Below are 17,447 nucleotides of genomic sequence, written 5' to 3' on the forward strand. Positions count from 1 at the left end.
ATGGCACAGAGCTTTTTTTTTTTTAAGTAGAATTTTATTTTCCGTTGATACTTTTAAGATAAAAAAATAAGTTTGGTTTTTTTAAAAAATAAACAAAAACCAACCAACCAAAAACCCTGTATTTCCAGAAGCAGGAAAATAAAGGTTCCAGATGATAAACTCAATCCATCTTCCACCTGGACACAACAGAAACTCGGTATTTATTTGTAGTTCCGGAAATGTTCAAATATGCTGGGGTTCTGGTGCTCCGTGGTACAGCTGCCTTTTAAGACGGCAGTATAACAGCCAATGTTTTGAGCTAGAGAGAGCTGTAATCCAACTCTGTAGTGAAACTTTTTTTTCCCAGAGCCTTCATGGAAGCCTGCAGAAGCCTGCGTCTTAAATCAGATACAGACACTGGCAGAAATCAGACACAGTCACATTTTGGCTATTATCCCATTTCACCCCTACCAGTGGTGTAGCATTTACTAACTAACTGATGCAATGTAGGCTGCCATAATTTTAAAGACATTACCTGAATGAAACATGAAACTCCAGCACATAAGCCATAGCAAACCTAGCTAATATGGCCCTACCAACACCACTCATCCGGCTGGTCTCCATTTCTCCCTCTCTCTCTCTCACACACACACTTATGTTTTCTACTCTGTAGAACACTTTTGACCATTTTTTGGAGTGAATTACATTCATTAAAAGCGTCTTTTATATATATATATATATATATATATATATATATATATATATATATATATGTAAATGTAAAATGAACATGAAAATACAAATATTGCAGAGAAATAGAAATCATTTTTCCATGTTATGAAGTCACAAATACGTCTATTACAGGTAGCCATAACAGTTAACTTTGGTTCTATAGGTATTGTAGCTGTATATTTCAGGCTTCACTCAGCAAGCACATATGATTAGCTCCAGCAAAACCCGTGATGCTGCTCCATAAGCCAAGGAAAGAGAGCTCAAGATACACAGCCGCAAATATGAAATTGGCCCATCCCACTTCTACTGTTGCCATTCATTTGTTCCCAATCTTTGATTTCCAAGTGGTTGCTCTCTCAAATCCATTTCTAGCATTTCTGAAGTCGTCAATGGCTTGCAGAATTTCTTCCTGTGTATTCATCACAAATGGACCTAGGACAAGAAAGAAAAAATCTTGACTCACTTCTCCAGTTTAAAATACTGTTTGTTATATAATTCCAGTCTTCAGACTATAACACTCAAAACAGATCTTGTCTTCTTCTCCCTCTTCTCTCCTTTTGGTCCCCAAGTCCATTTACAAAGCTCAGCTATATAGAGGGTTCACACTACAATCACCTTCACATGGGAGAACGGCATTATAAGGAACAGTCTTCCTTTCATCTTGCCTCTAGAGAATAACATGAGGGTCCATACACACAAAAAGAGAGTAATTGGAGATGGGGGATTTTCCATGTTGTGCATAATAATACTAAGGGATTTCAATTTTTTGCAGAGGGGGTGGGATCGAAGGAGGTAGGACACTTTCTGTTATGTATGCAGCGGGAAGCTGGGTTATTGTTGAGCTTGGAGTTCCCCAGGCTCCTGAGTTGTCTGTTCTCATTGGTTCCCGAGGTACAACTGCCCAATCACAGACTTGGGGGGCATGGCTGTGGGTGGTCGAGTGGGCATATAAGCAGGGGTTTGGGGCAACATTCGCCAGTTCTGTTCTACTGTTCTTAATAAAGCAGTTGCTGTTGGAACTCCGTCTCCAGTCTTGTGTATCATCCTTGCAGACATAACACTTTCCATCCCCATTTCTCTTTGCCTTCTATTTAACAGTGGGACATGTCTCCCTGGACCTACCAGCAAAGGTCTGAAGGGTAGGTGAGTTCACACCAAGCAGAAATTATCATACAAGTATGCATTCACATTCTCTCACAGACTTACACACCTACACGTGGTCTGAGGATATGCTCTAAAAGTGCACGATTCAGAAACCCTCCCACAAAGACTTCCCCCCAGACATATTGAATTGGTCCTGTGTACACCTGGGAATTTCAATTATTCTCCACCTTTTGTGGAGCCCCGTGGCACAGAGTGGTAAGCTGCAGTACTGCACTCCAAACTCTGCTGATGACCTGAGTTCGATCTCAACAGAAGTTGGTTTCAGGTAGCCGGCTCAAGGTTGACTCAGCCTTCCATCCTTCTGAGGTCGGCAAAATGAGTACCCAGCTTGCTGGGGGTAAAGGGAAGATGACTGGGGAAGGCAAACCACCCCGTAAACAAAGTCTGCCTAGTAAACGTCAGGATGTGACGTCACCCCATGGGTCAGGAATGACCCAGTACTTGCACAGGGGACCTTTACCTTTTACCACCTTTTGTATTATCAAATTCTGTGCTATCTAGTAGCTCCTTGCAATGCTTACTGGGACACTCCTAACAACAATGGCTGTTGCCAGAATGGCAGTACCAACTCACGCTGATCCCACTTGCATGATGATCCAGACTGACTTGTGATGGTACCGCAGCACTCCAGATTGTAATGATGTACTGGTGCACCATCCCTGGCCTTAATATGTAGCAGATGCTTTCAAAGTAGTGCATTTGTTGGCCAAGGTTGAGAGGCATTTGTTTTAACTTGCCTCTTTGGTATTCTGCTTGCTTGCAACACAATAACTCAATTGAACAGCTTCCACATTCATTTTAAAAAGGTCCTGGAAACCCCGCTACAATACAGTCCAATTGGAATGAATGAAATTCAACATATTGGAATGAAAACATGCTCATTCGTGCTGCCATTCGTTGGTTCAATATCAAATTTATACCTCTGAACCCATTTTCAAGCAGGAAGAAAATATGCATCATGCATAACAATGCAATGTCTGACTTGAGGATCATATCAAAATAAAACTTAGTTAAAAATAAACCATAGTCTGAACTAAACAACTATGTTTAGTTTGTGAAACCCAGATTCAGCTCACAATCACTGAATAAATACTGGTTTCATGTTTGTCTTTCTGTTGCCTGGAAGGGCACTGCAAGAGAATAAGGCATGGTGTTTGCACCCAGACATCGCCCAAAACCATAGTTCAGACTAACTGCGCTTAATAAGCCAGTTTCAGATCTCAGTTTGAGACAGTCAGACAATCACACTAACCATAGTTAGCTTAATTGAACCATGATAACATGCAATGTCTGAACTGAAGTATGTACATTTAAGATACAGCTTCTCCAGCTTTTCCTCCCATACCTGTGTTACACGGAAGGGAAAGAGAAGCGATACAAAACATACTGAAATGTATGTTAAAGTGAAACCTCTCTAAAACTGTACTTTGCCTTTGAGTTTTTTATATAACAAGGGTTTTTTTTCTTTTTGTAATGGAGAAGACTATAGGTTGAAAGAATGCATGATGGTGATGGCTACACCTCAGTGGTAGGACATGTTCTTTGTATGCTCAAGGTCCTAGGTGCATTCCTTATCTCTAAGGTTTTCTTGGTTGTGGCTAGGAAGCACATCTCCAATCCTTGAGAACTACTGCTAGTCAGAGTAGACAATTAAACAATGGTCTGAATCAGTTATAATGATGTTTCATGTGTTCAAATGGTTGAACAAAGTGAACCTTTTGGTTTAAGTAATTTTATACTCCAGCTGTGTGTGTGTATCTATCTATTTTGTCATATTTCATTAATTGTATGTATCTCATATAAAAACTTGTAGAACACCATAAAAGCTATTAGCATTTAGCAATGGTGGAAGAAAAAAAAGGACTCCAAAATAATAGTGTGGCTGAAAGCGCACACACCCAACCTGATTAAAAAGGAAGGGGTTTAAGTAATAAATTCTTACCACGTTGTACTATGGGTTCCTTAATCGGCTCACCAGCAATTAAGACAAAATGGCTTATTGTGGAATCCTAAATCAACAAATGGAACACAACATGTAAATATATGCAGTTGATTGACATTTTATACATAGCGTTTTCTATCTAATAGTGTTTTTTTAATACTTCAATATCAAAACTCACTAAAATGAGAGAGAAAATGTGTGCATGATTTAATTGTCGGTGTCAAGGCCGGTCTTACCACTTAGTCTTCCCAACAAAACCAAAAGGAAAGATTAGAAATAAAGTTTTACAGTGTTGAAACACATTCTCAAAGGTCTTATTTTGCAAACTGTTAATCACAAGAGAAAGTCCGTTAAGGTCCATGACCCAATGTCTACTTTCTCTTGGGTTTTACTTTATTTCAGCCAGAGTTCAGGCTGAAGCAATAAAATATGAGGCCCATGTTGAGTTAATCTTATAACATGACTTTCACTACAATAAGACCTGCAAGATATTCAAGTAGTTCTCTAGAAAATTAAATGGCAAATTAATTCGAATATAAAATTATTAAGTATTTGTTAGGTAATACAATGATGTACAGTAAATCAACACACTAATCCTCACACTAAATTATAATACAAAAAATACACACACAGTTAAATGTAGCTGGCTTCTTAAAAGCACAGTTCACATCGAATTTTGGTATCTGATGCTGTAATTAAATTCTGAGGCTTTTGATTCCTTCCATCCTCCCCATTTAAAACGTATGGTATGTTATTATGGTAGTGGTATTATGGTAAAAACCGTATGGTAGGTTATTATTATTAACACAATAACGCTTTTACAGTATTTTCTCTTATTTAACAGCATTTGATCATTGCCACCTCGGGACTGGGGGGACTGGGGAGACTGGGGGAGGTGGCTAGCCTGGCTGGCGAGCCCACAGCGACCTTACCAGCCCAGATGGGGAGTGCGTGGGGGGGTGCTGCCTCGACCGGTTTGTGGGCTGGATAAGAGCTCTTAAGGGGCCAGATCAGGGCCCTGGGCCTTATGTTTGACACCCCTGACCTATGACATGGGCTTGCAAGGTACCACAAAGTAGTCTTGCCTCATCAACAAAGAAAGAATGCACAGATTGAAATTTAATAAGGAAAGAATTGCAACAGAACAATCTCTTGCTGTTTTAGGATCACAGATTGCCCAGTATTGCAAAACTGTCTTGGGACAAAAGGGTGTAGCCCATACCAAAAATGAACATAATATTTGGATTATATCAGATAGATTTTTCACAGAAACGATATGATTTTTTAAAAACTTAACATATATGTCAATATTATTTCCTTCTTCCACACTGAAGAACTCTTTCCCATTAGCTAGAACATATAGTATTTTCTAGCCATTAAATCTTTAGCGTGAAAAAAGATAAAACAGATTCAACTTTTTAAAATAAAATCATGCAATCTAACAAACATTGATTTAGTAATAATAATTTGGAAGGACTGGGGGCATACGACAACTGACAGTACAAGAGGCTGCCACAGGCTTATGTCTCAAACACATGCATACTGAAAAACCACTGCTCTAGTTTTCATGTTCTTTGCAGATCACTACATTAACTGAGCCAGAACATGAGAAGATGACAGGCGAATCCTGTGAAGATTTACTCCAGCCTAAACCCACTGCTTTCAGTCCGTTCAGACTAAAGTAATTCTCTATCGGACCGCACTGTAATATCTCAACTTGTTCTACCCTCTTGTGTAGCTGTTCCGAATATGTGAAGTGAAAAGAAAAGGGTCCTTGTTGCGTGGGACACATGACTGACATGTTAGACTGCTCAAGACACAGCTATTCAGTTTTTGTTTGCTCTGGAAAAGGGCTCTGGTGTGTGCCTCAATGCTATTAGGAGACCACCTGAAAAACACACAACCTATCACCATTTTAGAATCCCCGAGAAAACGTGAAATTAGCACTAATAAATTAACACTAATAGCATAGTTCAGTGGGAGTCCATGACTTACTGAAGTGGAAAGCATAAGAAGAATTTAGACAGAGAAAAACAAATTCAGCTGCAGCTTTTCCTAATGTTTTTTTAATTATTATTTCTTGCCATGGGTGATAGTATTTGGATGCTTTTCTGTCTATGAATCTATAAGTGCCAAACTCTATCAAACTCACGGATCACTTGCAAATACCTTGTTTTCCACTTGCACGCAGTCACCATCATCCAACACGGCAGTGTGGTGGGCTTCTACTTTTTGTTGATCGTTACTAGGACCTTTGAAAAGAACATATTTTAAAAGTGCCAATAATCCCAAATAGTTAATGGATCATTCTCGGTTGTTTCTTTAACATATACCATACCTTATACTAGATATCCAGTCAGTAAATTGGTCATACAATTCTTTTCACGCGCATCACAAAAATGAATTTTAAATGTCTAATGAATATTTTATGGAGTCACTATGCTTAATCAGTAGAAGCAGGGTGAAATAAAGGATATTTCTTTAAAGTATGTGTTACCTGGCAGTGGCCCTCTACCGGACTGTGTTACCTGGCCACTCCAAAGATATGTGTCGCCACCGTTCCAGACAGGCAGCAAGCCCCAGATGCTAAAGGGGAGAGCTCATGCACCGTCCCGTGAGACAGGCACTAAGGATCCACGGGCAGGACGGCCCCTCCGAGTGAACCAGGGGGAATCCATTTTCCTGCAATCCCGTTCAAGTGTCCAGCAGATGCCATTTCACAAGGAACAACTAGACACGTAGCCAGCCCCCCCTCTCCATCTGCATGACTAATGATCCAGCAGAAGCCCCGAGGTATCAGCACCAAAGAGATCACACCTCAGGCAACCAGGAAGCGATTCACCCCGGATGCAGCTGTTCGCGCCTTTGTGTCAACTCAATAAACCCATCAACGATCGTCTCCCGGGTCTCACGGAACTGTGCAAAGTCCATAGGTTTAAGTCAGCCCGTCTAAATCACCCATCGCCCCACCTTAGTAGCCGATCATTAACGCTATTATCTGCCTCTGTTCGCATGGGAACCACGAGGGGGTAAGCCCATCATCCCCCACCCCAAAAAGAGTATAACTGGGGTCGCTTTCAGCCATAAGTAACCCTTCCTTTTCCCCTCTCATACTTGCTGTCTCTCGCTGGTGTGCGTTTTGCGCAGCCCAGCCAATATACTCCCCTGACTTGCTGGTCAAGTCCTGGGAATCCCCGTTCCCTCCTCTTCCTTACTGGCTGCACGGAAGCCCGGACATCCCCACTATTGGACCAGGTGTAGTATTACCCCTCTTCAAAGGGAAACTGCCACATTGGCGAACGTCTCTGTACTCCTACCTTTATTTCTTAGACTCTGATTGTGTGTTGTGTACGTGTGCTTGTGCACATATTTTACAGTAAACTTCTTAAAAGAAACCATTGCTTCCGCCTCTTGTTTGAATCTTGGAACGGACTCCCGTAAACAAAGGTTAGATCCCGAGGTTATGCCCCTTGCCGGTTATTGATCTGCTAATATCCCCATATAAATATTCATAACCGAGCAATTTGGCTAACATATGGGACATCTGGCATTACTTTGGACCTTTCTAAATCAGGGGTTCCCAACATTGTGTCCATGGGCACTATGGGGTCCAACACTTTTCTGGTGCTCGTGGGTGTAGTAAGTAGGTGGGGCCAGGTAGAGCTTTTGCCTGACAAGGCTGCTGACTGACGGCAGATTTTTTTATATGTTGCTTTGGCACCAGCTGCTACCACAGCACAAGGATCTACACTGTGTTACTGAAGTTAAGCTGGTCCTGCCTCCTACAGCAGCCCTTTTGTGGCAGCCCTTTTGTTGCTGTGCCCACCTTGCTGTGTTAGAATTCCAAATGTGCCCGCAGGCTCAAAAAGGTTGGGGGCCCCTGTTCTAGATAATGATTTTATGCATCTTGGCTGCTGTTTAAGTCATTACTCAGCAAATGCCTCTAGAAACAAATGTCTTTGGTGCCACAATGCCATGAAGACACTCAGCAAGGTTTCATCTGCAACTCTTTACAGACTAGAAGAGATAGATCTGGTGGGAAAGTCCCCCAGGTGTGCTGGGATCAGACAACAGAGGGTGACAAAACAGCATCAGAAACCAGTGTATATGTTAAAAACAGCCTGAATTCTACTTTTTATAAAAGCAAATAGAAAAACTGTAAACCTGCTTTTGAAAGAAATAGGTTTAAAAACAGAATAAATTCTTTAAATTACTGTGAGGATTCAACAAGAAACTTACCAATGTACACATTACCAGAGAGGGTGTAAATAAATGCTGTCCAACCTAAAATGTAATGACAAAATATATAGGATTTGGTTTACAGCATCCAGTATTTGACTGCGTCCAACTATTCATGTAATTCCATCAATATTTGAAGTCAATCATATAGGCCACTTATGCAGGGTCGATTTCGATGCTCGTTCAAAGCTCCTTTTTAAAATCCGACCTTTAAAATGCCTATTCACGGTCCCGATGCAAGAGGTGAAAGTCCAACAAATTCCACTCCCCGCACCTGCCCCTCTCGCCTGCTCTGTCTGGAATGACGGTTCAGCGTGAAGAACTCAAAAAAAATATGTGGGGCACTCCAGCCTGGAACATGCTGCTAATGGCCAAGCATAAACGGCCATAGCATTTTGCGACCTAGAATGCTAGTAAGTCAGTGGGCACAGAGGTTTTGAGTTAGATCATCTCTTCCATAGATCATTAGATGAGTTAGATCATCTCTTCCACTGGGATGATGACACATAAATTCTAGCCATGGTTAAGAGAACAGGAATGAGCCACAGGTCCATGAACTCGCTCCTAGTTCCCATATTAACTGTGGTGTTGGGCTACATTTGCACTGGTACTAGCCAAGCTTTTAATGTTAACTGAACTTAGCTTTATCCGGGTTCAGAACATGAACCCTGGTTTCAAAATCAAGGTTAGAAATGTGTTTGCCAACTGTGGATAACATCATCCATGATCAGTGTTGGTGCAGATGTAACACTATACCTGCCAGACTTCAGTACCTCGCTGACAATACCTGAGTTAAATGCGGGCTGGCATCGGGCTCCCCACTAAGCACTGGGCCCACAATGGAAACAAGAGAAGGGGGTATTTCACATGGGGAAGGGAAAGAGGGAAAGCGTGTGACTCTCCCCCCTGTTTCAGTATCTTAAGCATTATTAAGAGTTTGGTCAAGTTGCATCTGCATTGGGTACTGTGTGGCCCAGAAATCTTCTTTCAGCCTTAATTCCCCATAAATAAAATGGGAACATCCATAATGGTGTACAACACTACGATGTTATTAGAGCCACTGCAAAGGCCTCTTCAAATTAAAATTGCTATATAAATGATAGGGAATATTCTAAAGATACCATTTTAAACATTTCAAACATAATATATCATACCAATGATTAAACCTAAGTCCAGCCAAGTTTCTTTCTTGTTTAAACTTGCTAATATGCTTGCACTTTCAAAGAATGTTTAAGAATACAAAAATTCTATATAGTGGGCTATAGAGGCAACATTTTCCAGGTAGAGTGCAAGACTTTTAGTTTTAATTGCAATTGTTTTCTTAAAGTTTCAACTATGCAAGCTACAGAGGAAAACAAATAAAGTGACCTTTTTTCCATTTAAACAATTTTTAAAAATACTGATGGAATACAAATTATCTTTAACATATAATAAGCTATTTTTAACAGGGAATGGCAGTCCAAGCCCTGAAGGCTGCACCTAGCCAACCAAAGCTTTCTGTGCAGTTGTTCAACCTTGCATTAGTTTTACAGCTTCCACAATCATCAAGGTCGCTCAGAACCTAGATCCTGTATCTCACTAGCATTATAATTTGTGAGCCAAAGTGGGTTCATTCTTTTTCATATTTGGGGCTGAAAAGTCTTCTTCTATGGCAATCCTAAACATGTTTACTTAGAAGTTCCTTTAAATTCAAATATGAACTATTTGCCAAAACATTCTACATGCAAACCAAGTAATGCACAGTAATTCTCATTCTTTTGTTAAATCATAATTGCTGATACTACAACAGTCAGAAAAACAGTATCTTCTAAAAAAAGTCTAACCTTTGAAATAACCACAAGGATTTTTAGCAACAGTAATTTTCCTTTCAAGGCTACAGCCTCCTCACTCTCTGGGCACAAATCCCAGAATAAGCAGATAGCCCTGTCATTTTGACAAGAAAATCCTGATATGTAAAAGCTCCTGAAGCAAGACCACCATCTTTCTCCATAAATAGGCACATATATTTCAGGAAGACATCCCAACGGAAACCAGCTGCAAAACAGCACAGTCATAAAAAAGGCCAAAGCTGATTCTGCAACATACAGACAGATTATATATGCACTGAAGCTATGATGTCTATTGAGGATTCCTGAAGCTGTACCACACTGCCAGGTTAAATTATGAATCTCATGTAATGTCACAGGACCCAACAAGAAGACAGTCATGCGATTCTGATGAGAAAATTCTTATGCATAAATTTTCTGATGTAATAACACTATCTTTCTTTCTAAATCAGTGGTTCCCAACCTTTTTTTGACCAGGGACCACTAGGACTTTTTTGTTCGGTGCAGGGACCCCAAGGTTCAAAATAAAAATTCGGAGAATTTGAAAATAAACTTTAATCATAACTGTTAGTTAAACATTAAACTTAGAATAATATTTGAATATATATATTTATAATAGAGAACTTTTAATTGAAAATATTAATTTATTATGGCTTTATAACTTTGTTTCGCGGACCTTAATTTAGTTCTCGCGGACCCCTGGGGGTCCATGGACCCCTGGTTGGGAACCAGTGTTCTAAATAGATAGCTGGTGTGGTATAATGGATAGAGTGTCAGACAATGAACTGGGAGTCCTGGGTTCAAATTCCCACTTTGCCATTCTGAGGCCATTCTGGCCAGTCACTCTCTCTCTCTCTCAGACTAGCATACCACATGGGGCTTTAATGAGGCTGAATATGGGGAAGTGGGAGAATCATATAAGCCACTGTGAGCTTATATGGAGAAAGGGTAGGGTTAAACTCTAACAGATGAGCAGGCAGATCAGAACAGACATTATAAATGTGACCTTTATAACCACTGCCCCAAGCCTTTCACAAAATCTGGTCTCAAACTGGTATAAATTTCCCCTCCAGCAGTGTTCCTCACCAAAGCACTTCTAAAAACTGCCCAACAAGTGATAGTCCAACATGAACTACTGCACCACACTTCCTCTTTGTATCTAGTGAATCATGATACATGTGCTCACAAGACAGAACAAAAAAAAAAATCAAGCTCATTGAAGGAATTCAGAATTTCATTTCATTGTTGTTTTGGAAGCTTTCCACTCCATTGAGATATGACAATTTTTTCCCATGGGACAGAAATTTTGTTTTCACGTCTATGACGTGAAAAGCATTGAACCATTTACCCCATGGCAATCGACCATGAACGAGATTCAGATCCAGGCATTATAATTTAAACTTCATTACATTCCTTATTTAGATGAAGACGTCTCCTACCTTTCGGAACGGCCTGTGTGTGTTTCACTCCTTTGTCTAACTTGAAATCCAGGTACAACGTTGGTGTGCGAGTATACACCTTAGACTGAAGACACAATAGCAAGAAAATCACAATTAGATTTCCGCAGAAGGCAAATTCTCTGGCACCACAGGCCCCGTCGAGGCAAACAGGGATTTCAACAGCAGTGCATTTTGATGACACATCGTATTTTTAATAAGCAGTAATGTTACCAAGGGTTGGCCGTCTTGGTCCATGACTAGTGCTTAAAGGTAAAGGAGCTGAAGTTAAGATGGAGATGACGTTTATGGCTGAGGTCCTAGAGGGTATAGTGCTCCCTACCTTTGATGGGATAACGTTATCCATGTCTGACTCTGTTAAGAGTCTGGGAGTGGTGGTGACCACGGTCCTTTTCATGGAGAACTGAGCAGCCAAAAGCTCATTTTACCTACTGTGTTCGACACAGGAACTGGCTTGTGTTTAACTCTGCTGATTTGGCCATGAAATAATAAGCTCACAGCTGGACTACTGTCACGTTCGATGTAGCTGGCCTTGAAGATGACTCAGAAGATTCAGTTACTGCAGAATGCTGCAGCTCATTTATAAGAAGGATCAGGTTGTAATATACATTCCTATACAATATACCTATTTTAAATGCATCAATATACCTATAGGTATATACAATATACCTATCAATATACCTATTTTAAATGCATCTGCTTATTACCTAGGGTCCTATCAGGCCGTATCTGCAGCTCTACCTCTCCTACTATGTTCCTGTATGACAGCTCTGTGCCTCAGATCTGCTAACTTGCAGATATACCTAACATCTGACCAGATGACAACCTCTGTACTTTTGTTCTTTGCTGTTACACTGATGCCAAAAGAGCTTTTCCAGATTAGCAGCCATACTGATTAGGCACATTTTATTATCTACAGTTGCCTGAACTTGCTGATTTTAATTGTTTTGCGCTCTGAATACATATTTTAATTGACAATGTAATTCACTTTGCATCCATTGAACAGAAAGGCAAGTCCAAAGTCCAAAGAGAGTTTTATACGGTCCAAGACCAGCATTAAAACATACCAGATATACATACATAATACAACACATATAAAAGTGCATCAGGTGTGAGCCCCTATAACATCTTACAATCTCTCACTCATAGAAGCCGTTAAGGCAAGTCAAAAGTGCCTTACATAAATTCTCTTAATGACCCACAGGTATGCACACATTCTTTCTGTCTGCACACATGCAAATAAATATACACACTTCATTATTATTATTTTACTGAAGTACAATCTACTAAGCACACCATTTTAATATCTGGCATGGAAATGCCACCAGAATACCAACGTATGCACTTCCGTCATACTTAGGAATGGCTGGTAAAAATAAACCATCTCTTAACTGGATTTATTGTCAAAATGAGCATAGCAACAAAAAGTTAATTAAAAAGGGCATTTCTGTTCTGTTTTCTGTCATTGCCAGTGCTTAGGTAACCTAATCCCTAAATACCACACAGACTTCATTAGCCTCAGCAGGGAAGTCAGGGATTAATATAGCCAAGAATGACCTCTCACCCCCAGAGGTGGTCTCTTTAGGAGAAAGAACTGCAATTCATTCACAGCCTCACTGCCCTGTGAGCAATCTTGGCAGCGCAATAAGGGAACATACCATCAAAATCTAGAAGCATGTGCATAACCTTCTTTAATCCTCATTTATCTTTTCAGCATTTGTTTCCATTCAATTTATACTAATATATTGGGCCTCCGGTCAAATCTTCCAACACAATTATCACTTCCACACAGGAAAATGAACTAGTACCAAATAGTTTCCGAGCACTGGTGAAATCCATATTACCCTCTATGCAGACATGATTTTACTCATCAGATTAAAATTACACCAATGAAACAAATTATGCTTCAGTGATGCTTTGTTTTGTTATTCTACAATGTCCCCTAAAAGTACATCATCTACCTACATAATAAATCATACTTTGCAAATCCATTTTGTTTTCGTTAGTATAAAAAGAATCCCCATTCCTAGAGGAACAAAGCAAACTGAAATGACAGTTCCTTCTCAGTATGAAATATCAAGCTGTGCTTCAATCAATGTACAAATTATAATCCTTTTCAGGAATGAATAAAGTGGAAATCCATCGTATTGAATGAAAAGTGCGCCTTCTGAAAAGAGACGGATCATAAAGGCATATAAAAGAGCACTGCAAAGTACTTATGGAACTATTTGAAGCCACATGTTGGAAGAATTTATGACTGCTGTGGTATGCATGTCCCAAATTGTCTCATCTTACCTGTGTTATTTTTTTTTAAGTTATGCATGGCAATAAAACCATAGCATTAAAACGGTTCAATAAGGCACCTTCATCATGCAGGGGGAAAAATTATGCCGGCCTTGGAGAAATTTGTGTCTGTCTGTCACACTTGTACCAGAAAGGGCAGGCAGCTTCCCTTCGGTATGAATGCAATTTCATTAGGCCATGTAGTTTACATGTGGCATTGATTTTTCTTCCTAATGAATACCACGTTTACTAATAAATTTCAAGAGAGGAATGCAAGACAGTGATAAAATTAAAGACCTGCAATTGGAAAGTCTTCTGAAAAGTATGCAATATTAAGTCATCCTTTGAATGCATGAAACACTTTTACAACTACAGACACAGCCTTATTTTTAAATGCCAGGTATCTGCATATGGTCAGATCCACTTGTTGCTTACTAATGGCTGGGCAGCATTAAACGCCATGCTATTATTTCCCAGTCTGCATTCCACACACAAGTGCTGTTTGAGTAGGTTTTGTAATAAAAAATGAGTAACTGTCTCAAAATGCGACCCTGGGATTCCATTCCGCATCCCACTCTTGAACATATTTGCTGACATTATCTGTATCGGAGCGGGTGTTAAGCGATTCTGGGCAGTAGCGGCATGGGTGAAGGCGCCTTCAACATTCATTGGCCATGATGACGCAACACTGAAACTTGTGAAGGAGTACAGGCATCAGTGGTGGCAGGGAAGAAACAGCTCATTATTAGCAGAGGTTGTGCGGGCCTCCCCTCAACTAGCTTGACAATTTTTGAGCATGCTCAAGGGTGCTATGAACTGTTCACTAGGGTAATGTTTGCTTGGAAGGAAGTTGAATCGGCACTGCATTGGTCTGGGAGGAAAACACAAACCGCCTCACCACTCAAGTTTTGCAGAGAATTCTACAAAAAGCCCTAGAAAATACTTCCAGTACCATAGCCAGTGTGCCTCTTTGTATCAGTTGCTAGGGAGCACAGGCAGGATGATAATGCAGCAAAACTAACCGCCCAAGAAATAATAAATGTATAATAATAAAGAAAACACCACAAGGTTAAAAACTGTTTTAAAATTGTTGGGGCCAGGGCCTAACATAGATTGCAGCATGTTAAACATCAGGATGAGAGTTTGGCACAAATCTTCTTGGCTGCCAATGCATACAGAGCCATCATATAGGTGACAAAATGATCCTCATCAGTGAAAAGAAAAATGATTTTGTCTGCCACTGAATGCAGGGCCAGCCTAGCTAAAATCTATCGGACACAGGCAGGATGATGGTGGTGTAGTCATCCAGTTTGTGGTCTTCCTAGAAGCAGCTGGTTGGCCACAGTATGAACTTAATGCTGGACTAGATGGGCCTTTGGTCTGATCCAGCGTTGATCTTCTTATGTTCTTACGGTAAGCTGATGGAGCTTTCTCTTTAAGGCTATGTCATAACATGCAAGATGTGGTCAAGTATTTCCCTTTTCAATGACTCTGAAGGACTCAAACACCAATCTAATTAATAAAAACACATATACTAATCTAGGATTTTTTGTGCACAGGAACTGTAAAATTTATTTACTTCATTCATACCCTGCCTTTCTCCCTAATGGGGACCCAAAGTGGCTTTCATTGTTCTCCTCTCTTCCATTTTACCCTCACAACCACCACTGCGAGGCAGCTTAGGAAGAGAGTGTGTAACCGGCCCAAGGTCACCAGGCAAGCTTCCAAAACATTTTTTCTATAAGGGCAATATTGTTGCTCATATGTAAATGAATATTAATTTGCATTGCTAGTCACTTACCTAATTACCCTCTCACCCACCCTCCCTTGGTTCTGTTTCAGTTTGCTCCTCCCCCAGTACTTCTGGTCTCCAAGGTTAATATAGTTATTCCCAAAGTTCATGGTTTCTGAGTATGCTCAATAGTGTAAACTGCCTGATGCAACTAAAGGATGCTGGTCAGCATAATTTTCCATGCATGGAGATTCAAGAGAGGGATTGACTTCATTGCTGTTTTACCCTGTGCAGGTGGTCTTTGTCTGTGCCGGGGTCTTAAGAACGGAAGAACAGATATTAAAGTATCTTTATATATGTGTGTGTGTGTGTGTGTAAAGTGCCGTCAAGTCGCAGCCGTCTTATGGTGACCCCCTTTTGGGGGGGTTTTCATGGCAAGAGACTACCAGAGGTGGTTTGCCAGTGCCTTCCTCTGCACAGCAACCCTGGTATTCCTTGGTGGTCTCCCATCCAAATACTAACCAGGGCTGACCCTGCTTAGCTTCTAAATCTGATGAGATCAGGCTAGCCTGGGCCATCCAGGTCAGGGCTTTTTTCATTCTTTTAAATCAATTCCTAATTTATTATTCATTTTAAATACTTACAAGCTTGTCTTTCTCCCAGCACCTGGGACTCAAGGTGGGTGGCCAAACCATTTAAACAGTTAAAATAGACATCTGCTCCCAATATCCTAGCATCTCATCAGCGCAAGTGTTTAGGACTGCACTGTGTAATACCATCAAGCGGCCCCCAAGGCCTGTTAAAAAACATTCCAACTTATAGCCCTTTTGGGAAGTACAGAAGGGTTGGGCTCTTCCTTAGTTTGCCTGGAAGACTGTTCCAGAGGGCTGAGGTGATGGTGAAAGCCCATGACTGGCTGGAAGTGATGCACTATGACTGGAGATCTCCTGAGATTACAACTGATCTCCAGGCAACAGTGATCAGTTCACCTGGAGAAAACGGCTGCTTTGGCAATTGGACTCTATGGCATTGAAGTCCCTCCCCTCTCCACACTCTGCCCTCCTAAGGCTCCACCCCCAAAATCTCCAGATATTTCCCAACCCGGAGCCGGCAACTCTTTAACTATGACAGGGTCAGGGTGACCAATAGGTGCTAATATGCTGAACACTTATAAAACCCCTAGTTTCGAACTTTTCCCCAAACAACAGGAAAATGTTTTATAAACTATTAGTCGATCAAGATCCTGAGACCACAGAAAACGTGGCAAGATTCCGGATGATAACAGCCAACCAATGGGAACTGAGTCTGAAGAAGGACCGTAACATCAAGGAATGAATTATATATAAATTTTATTTTAATTTTTATCCTTCTACAATTTATAAATTGTATTTGAATTTGAATATGCTGAACACAGTTGGGTCTGGGCACAGACGATACGGGCCTTCCATTTATTGCAATTTACAGACATGTTTTTGAACCGATCAAATGAGTGAGAGAGTAAGAAATTACTGCTAAGATTAGGCAAGGAACAATCAAAATGATTGTCCAAAAAGCAGCCCTTCAAATGAAAGAAAAACAGTTTAAAATACTCAGGTGGTCCAGTCACAAAAAAATTCTGTGAAACTGATCATAGGGAAAGCTTCTGGTAATTAAAATGAATATCACATGGACCAATGTAGTTGTGTCTATTCCTCCCCCATACATTAAAAACAACCACGACACCTTGGCCCAAATACTTACAAAATTTGGCAGGCAGCTCCAGGAACATCATGCATATTTAATACTTGCAAATCTCAGTCAAAAATAGCAGCAGCTAATTTGCAACGGCAGTTTCAGAGGCGAGCTGTGTTGGCCTGCAGCGGAACAGCTAGATGGACTTGAATCTAGCTGTTAATTTGCAAAGCTATCACAGATATTTTACTTCCACACAGGCAATTTAAGGGGTGGGAGGAGAAGAGAAGACTATCCCAGGCCGAAAAAGCATGGTCCCTTAACCCACTTTATTCCCCGTTTCAGCCAGGATCAAATTTACCCAGGCTGGGGGGAAAACTGTACGCATTACTTTGAAAAGCAGGGACATAACTGTGCCAATC

General features: G+C 40.6%; 1 protein-coding gene across 1 annotated transcript in view; it reads right to left on the reverse strand.

Annotated features, from left to right (window-relative positions):
- Positions 1–1,012: 1,012 nt before the first annotated feature.
- The window catches only part of PIR (pirin), a 43,998-nt gene continuing 27,563 nt past the window's right edge, over positions 1,013–17,447 (reverse strand). The window contains exons 5-9 of the mRNA XM_056861950.1: positions 11,322–11,406; positions 8,057–8,101; positions 5,987–6,069; positions 3,818–3,884; positions 1,013–1,143 (exon numbers count right to left, since the gene is read on the reverse strand). Of these exons, the coding sequence (XP_056717928.1) occupies positions 1,028–1,143; positions 3,818–3,884; positions 5,987–6,069; positions 8,057–8,101; positions 11,322–11,406 (396 nt within the window). The 3' untranslated portion in view covers positions 1,013–1,027. The remainder of the gene's footprint in view (positions 1,144–3,817; positions 3,885–5,986; positions 6,070–8,056; positions 8,102–11,321; positions 11,407–17,447) is intronic.

Source organism: Euleptes europaea, chromosome 16 (assembly GCF_029931775.1).
Source record: "Euleptes europaea isolate rEulEur1 chromosome 16, rEulEur1.hap1, whole genome shotgun sequence".
Classification (NCBI taxonomy): domain Eukaryota; kingdom Metazoa; phylum Chordata; class Lepidosauria; order Squamata; family Sphaerodactylidae; genus Euleptes; species Euleptes europaea.